This window comes from Mus caroli, chromosome 6 (genome assembly GCF_900094665.2).
Source record: "Mus caroli chromosome 6, CAROLI_EIJ_v1.1, whole genome shotgun sequence".
NCBI lineage: Eukaryota > Metazoa > Chordata > Mammalia > Rodentia > Muridae > Mus > Mus caroli.
This window is the reverse complement of record NC_034575.1, coordinates 121,723,083-121,729,704: the sequence shown is the minus strand read 5'-3', so window position 1 is coordinate 121,729,704 and position 6,622 is coordinate 121,723,083. Positions and strand designations below refer to the sequence as shown.

General features: G+C 44.1%; 1 protein-coding gene across 1 annotated transcript in view; it reads right to left on the bottom strand.

Moving 5' to 3' along the window:
• Ano2 (anoctamin 2) overlaps positions 1-6,622 on the bottom strand; it is a 322,617-nt gene that overhangs the window by 13,343 nt on the left and 302,652 nt on the right. The window contains exons 20-22 of the mRNA XM_021164190.2: positions 6,321-6,473; positions 5,902-5,954; positions 3,938-4,119 (exon numbers count right to left, since the gene is read on the bottom strand). Coding sequence (XP_021019849.1) covers positions 3,938-4,119; positions 5,902-5,954; positions 6,321-6,473 — 388 coding nt within the window. The remainder of the gene's footprint in view (positions 1-3,937; positions 4,120-5,901; positions 5,955-6,320; positions 6,474-6,622) is intronic.

The following is a 6,622-nucleotide window of genomic DNA, read 5'->3' as shown; positions in this document are numbered from 1 at the left end:
GCATTGACTAAAGTGGAACTGGGAGATAAAGATTAGGGTTTGACTTGTTTGATTGAATTAAACCTCATTCAAAATTAGATCTACTCTTGGCTCCCAGTATGNATCCATCAGACAATGGCATTTAGAAAGCATAGCTGCTACTGTGTGATCTAGTCAGGGGAGGGGGAGGGGAAAGATCCCTGGGGTTCGCTCTATGACTGACAGGTGCTGCTAGACCTGCTGAAGAGACAGATAGTATTCGCCTTGGTTCTCACTGCATAACCCTGGGAGTCTGTGCTCTTGTAGAAATTTGATCTGAACTTTAGTTCAGGATATGTCGCCAGGAACATCTATAATCTTAGAGAACTCCAAAGTTTCCCAAGTCTTACCAGTTTCTTTTGATTTCTTTTTGATAGACTCAAACATTAAGAGACTGTTTCCACGATCACTTCCAGTTAAAAATTTTATTTATTTCCAGTTACTAAAAATATTAGAATTGCTACTTTTCAGGGCCTATTTGTTTAGTGCAAATCTATTGAATGACTTTGTGGGCAACACGAACAAATCCATATGTTGGAGTGATGTTTTTGTGTACTGTGTAAAGATTATCCATGTATTATTCAAATGCTAATTTCTGGACCAGCAAAGATCTGATTACAGAGTGGATTTTGGTATTATTAAGCACCTTTTGGCCTTAGTATTTTGTAAACATCACCTTCTGATTGGTTAAAGTAAAAAGTCTATGACCTATAGCAATATGCAGAATAGTAAAGTGGGACTTCCAAAGAGAGGAACTCTGGGAAAGAGTCAGACATGGGCGATTCAGCCAGCTGGACATGGAGCCAGAAGGAGGCCAGGAAGGAAGGCGAGGTAACTAATCAGCCATGTGGTAGAATTTAGATCAGTATAAAGGGACCATTGGATTGTGAGCTAGCAGGAAACAACTCCTAGCTACAAGGCCAAAAGCTTATAAATAAATATAGTCTCCATGTCATTATCCAGGGACTGGATTAGGTTTAGAAAGGCCCATGATTACACCCAAAATGTCCTGCAGCACTGGCACAGAACCCCTGTGCTAAAGAGCAGGGCTGTTAGAGCTACAGACCAAAATCCAGCACCATGGACAGTCTGACAAGCCAGCCAGATCCAGTGGCCTGGGGCAGTGCCTAGTGTAGGAGGAAATCCAAACACAAGAGGACTTCTGAGGGTTAGGCACTTTGTAGCCCCTCCTCCACCCTGTAAAACCTTTGAAACATCTATACTCATATAAATGAATAGATAGTCTGCTGGGGGGCTTGGTCACTGCTGTTTCGTCTTCTCTTGGTTGACTATAGTTAAGATCTCGTTAGTGCTGAGTTGAACATGGCCATCCATTTAAATCATAGGTCAGTAAGCTAAGCTGTCTGCGTTGGGATGACCAAANCATCTCTCTCGTGGTCTCAGACTCTAGATCTGAGTTTAAGCATCTCTCTTAGGAATGTCTGACTCTGAGTCCACAGGGGAAAACATGAGCAGATGCCCACTGGTCTGACTATACCAAGCGATGTTGTGCAAAGAACGTAAATTAGTGCTGCCTCTATGGAGATCACTGTGGAGTCTCTCAAAAAAATAGAATAATAAAACTACCAAACAGTCCAGTTTTGTCATTCGTGTGTACATTTCCAAAGCAATCTAAGTGAGCACACCATAGAGAGAGATGCATATCCATTTCTCTTTTGAAACAGGATCACACTATGTAGGTCAGGCTGGCTTTGAGTTCCCAGAGATCCACTTGCCTCTGCTGGGGCTAAAGGCATGTGTCCCCATGCCTGACTCTGCATANCCATATTGATCACTGCTCTAGTCACAAATGGAGTCAGCTTAGATGCCCATCAACAGATGAATGGATAACGGAAATGTGAACTCATATACACAGAGAGAGAGAGAGAGAGACAGACAGACAGACAGACAGACAGAGGACACAGGACACAGGACACAGGACACAGGACACAGGACACAGACACAGACAGACACAGGACACAGACACAGACACAGACACAGACACAGGCACAGACATAGACACAGACAGAGTTGCATTCAGCCATAAAGAACACCAAGGCTATGCCATTCATAGAAAAATGGTTAGAAATGGAGAACATCAGGGCAAAGAAAACAAGTCAGTCTCAATAAACTAAATACTGCACGTGTACTTCTCACATGCAGATTCTAGAATTTTTATAAAGGACATAAAACTGGAAAAGGAACTACTTGGAAGAGGAGGGGATTGGTGAGAGGGGAAGAAGAGACAAGATAGGGAAACCAGAACAGGATNGTCAAAGTACATTTTATATATGTATAAAAATNACATAGTGAAACATGATTTTATCTAATTCATATATGCTATTAAGAAAAAGGAAAGCAGAACATTGCTTTGACGGGGTGCCAGCAGCTTTTCACAAGACACACTGGATGGTGGCCAGAACAATCCCTGCCAGTCCCACATCTCCCCCTGGCTTCTTAGTCTGTGTCTGCAATATGTAGGGTGTGGTCTTTGATGGAGGCATGGCTAAGACTGTCATGTCTCCAGGGTCCAGGAGGGTCAAACAAGTTGTTCCCCAATGTCCCTCTGTTCTTTAGCTTTCCTTGAGAAGTCACAACGAGCTTCCTGTATTTTGACTTTGGGGATTCCTGAAGTGGTGTCACTCAGCCACCTCTTCTGAATACCAGCTTAGAACATATCCAGGGGGAAGGTGAAAACCACTGCTTGGGTTTCCAACCATCATTGGCAATGCAGCATGACCAACATCAAACTCAGCACACATAAATGTTGAATGGCAAAAGGAACATACTCTAGTGTGGAGCTAGACAGTAGAGGTTTGATTAAAGAGGACATTTGAGAAGATAGAAATGACCAAAAAAGTGTGTCAGAGTTCCTNGGGTCATAAAGGTCAAAATGCTGAGTTTGGATATAGCAAGAAGAACACATGGGAAACCGTGAAATATGCAGCACCTTCAGTATGACATGATCGTCCAAGTATTGATCTTTTCACTGTTTTGACTGCACTGAGATTCCAACTTACCAAAGTCAGAATCCCACCCTATCTTGTAAGATCAGGTTCTAGCACCTTCCTGGACATGTCAACAGAACCATGATTGCCAAGCCATGCCCAGACTCAACCTCCTCCCCACCTCCACCTGTGTTTATCACCACTAACTCTGCAGCATATCATATGAAAAATCTTTCTTTTTTTTATCTTAATTCCTTGGTGACTCTAGCCCAGGCCTATCCCAGCTCATGTCTCAGTGGCTCAGCAGCCTGACTGACTACCTCTCTGTGCTCTCCAAACCCTAGTTCATCTTCCTCTCTGAAATCACATCAGTTACCTCAACATACACTTTGTATGTGTCATTCTCTGATGACTAAAAGGCCATGCCTTCCTATCATATCATATTAGAGGTGCTGTGAGATTTCACAGCTTTCTGATGTGTTCTTTATGCTATTCAAATTCTGTGCTTGGCCCATGCGATCCCAGGAGTTCTGACATATTTTATATTATTGGCCAGCACTAGTTTTTCAAAAGTCCTTCTTCACTGAAACTCCATTGTCTAGCTCCATGCTAGAATACTTCCCCTTTCTGATATTCATCTCCCCACAGCTCATGTAGGAAGCTCATCTTTTCCACTCTAGTTCCTTGTCCTCTGATTATTCACCATGCCCATGGGCCTACATGTGAGTCCATATGATGTCTGACTCCTCTGCTTTCTTCTCCTTGACAACATAGTAAAAGTTAGATAGCACATGATCTGCTCTACAGTATGTAACAAAAAGCTCTCGATAATATTGAGTGACTCAATCAAGTGAGTTCATAGCAACTCTGGAGGGATAGGAGATGGAGAAAAAAGAAGAAGAAACCCCTTCCAGGTCCTCTAAATAACTCTTTGGCTACTGCTCCTGGCCCTCCTCCCCCACATCATTTACCTGCAAAACTGAACCTCCTGGTCGAACTGTGAGTTTTCAGGCTGTGTTCCCTCCTTCAGCTGACTGACGTTGAAAAAGGAGAGTGTATGGTTCACGAAGCCATGTAGCGTCCCATTGTGGCTATAGGAGTACTGGTACACAAGGCGGGGGATAAAGTCGGAGGTGACAGCAATGACAAAAGCCTGGGGACAGAATGACAAGCACTAAGAACAAGTCTCAAAGAGTGGTGTCTGGAAGGCACAGNGGACATGTGATTGAGGGTGCTGTCCACTCTTGGGCAGACCATCAAGAGGAGCCACAAGCATTGACATGGGAACATCTACAGCATTCTCAAGAGCCTGTCCCTAAGTTCTCACAGCTCACAGTTTTGGACAGAGGAAATGACAATATTGAGAGTTGGAAGCTTCGGGCCACCTCTAAGATACTTGGATTGACACTGTTGTTGGCTGAGCAAAACAGAGTTCAAGGTATGCTGAGAAAATCCCTTGGTTCGATGAAAGTGGTGCTGGTAGATTGGATGAGGGAGTTGGAGGCCCTGTGCATATGTCCTAGGGGAGGATTAAAGAGCTAGGAACCTAGTTAAACAGTTTCCTCAATCAGATGATCCTCTCCAGACACTTTGCAGTGCCTCGTGCAATGGAAGCATTTCTTTATTCAGCTTATGAAAGGGGAGAGACAGAAGGGAAGAGGCACTGGACCTGCTAGATGGGCCATACTCCTCCCACACAGCATATGGGATGTCTAAGTGCTCTACAAATGACCAAGAGTAAGCTGAACGCAGGTGAGTGATTGCATGTTTGGATTTGGAGTGACTTTCTGCAAAGAGAACCTTAAATCTTTTTGGCAGCTGTTTATACTATAGTCTGTGCAATAATTAAGGCCCCTTAAAATCTGGTTTAGGTATTTTTTCCCCGAATGTATAGACATAAGTGGGCCATATCCATATTTGAAAATTAATAACATACGGATAATTATCATAACTGTGATTTGCTGAGCATTTCTTCGTCCTTCCATTATCCTGCATCATTTCTAGAATCTTCCTAAATGGTAGAAACAGTTCCTATGTCCTGTTGGTTTGATAAGTAATCAAAACTCTTAGTGGCCAGGGAAGCAAACTGCCCTGTCACTCTGTAACACAGATAGAATGTAGCTGGCACTGAGGGTCTCTTTTCTAGTCGACATGACTCAAAGTAACAACTTATTCCCTTTTAAATTGAGCTTTATCTCTAAGCGTCCAAAGGGGTGATTCCTACATCTAAACATTCAACCTGTAGCAGACTGATTCCACAACTCCCCAGAACCTCTTGATCATTTGTAGGCAGGTGTCAAGGAACTAGGTTAGAAACCAATATTTTGCTTTCGAGGGAGCATAAACTATGGATTTCTAAACATAACACCTAGCTGGCTGGTGCCTTCTTGGAAAGAAGAGCTGGAGGGAGGCCCTAGCTGGCCACTGTTNATCCAGAGAACAGTAATTTCTCTGCCATGTATATGAGTCTGAAAAACACCCTTCTTCTTCCTCTTCTTAGCTTAACCTACAGAACATGCCAGTCCCGGAGAGTGATCAAGGCTTTGCGCTGAGAATGTTGAGGAATTAGGAACTGCAACCTAGGCAACAGTCCAGGTACCCAAGGATAGAAAACAAATGGAAAGAGATGGGCAGATAGGGCAAATTGTTTCTTCATTCTTTTTCGCACCAAAAAGATCTGATTTTGACTCTTAAATCTGAGGCATATAGTCATGTGGATAAGTGCCTTTTTCTTAATAAAATTTAAAGCTAAACTGCACTGCCAGGCAGCAACATGAGTTATATACAAGGCTTGTGTAGCCACGAAGAAGGGACTAAAACAAAGCTCCAAAATGGGGAAAGGCTGGAAGGTAATGAGATTGGTTCCTGCTTCGAAGGCTGGGCTCTCTTCAAGTTCCTCCCTTAGAGCTAAGGCTTTCTGAATGCAAACACTTACATTAATGATGACGGAGAACTTGCCAATTCCAGAGAGAATGTCAAACCAAATTCCTGTAAGACAGAAGTGCAGACATCTCTGGTTAGTCCCATCCCGTGCTTAGAGACAGCGAGACCCCAGAATGGGATGGCACTGTGTAGGTAGATTAACTGGGAAGGCTTTCTGCCCCTTCCAGGACTGGCATTGCATAGAAAAACTTAGGGTGCTTCTGTCTGGAAACTTAGGGGACAACATGGGGTAGTTAAATGACTTCCAATGGCCTTCCCACATCCAAGGAAGGAAACAGTAGTTCCAAGGGGTGAAGAAAGGAGGGCTGTGCTGGCCTCCTGAGCTCTGGGGAGCAGGAGGCAGGATTCTCATGAGGAAGGAAGGGAAGGGGGAATGCCAGGCCTCAGAGGGTGGGGGTGGGGGCGACATACCAATGTCTTTGGTCCTCACAGCATCTGGGCGTCTCAGTTCTGTAACAAACTTTTTTGCATCCAGCCGTACTTCAATGACATTGTTGAGGAGAGCAAANACGGGGGCCAGAGGAAAGGAGGCCACAAAAAGGGTGACAAAACCAAACTGGATGACTAGAAGAGAACACACAGGAGAGGCTTCAGCAGGGAGCTATGGGAGCAAAGCCCATCATCTCTTATCCATGGCCCCCAGTCCTCTCTATCAGCATCTCCTTCCTTCCTTCCCATCTCTAATCCGTAGCCCCAGTCCTATCAGGGTCTCC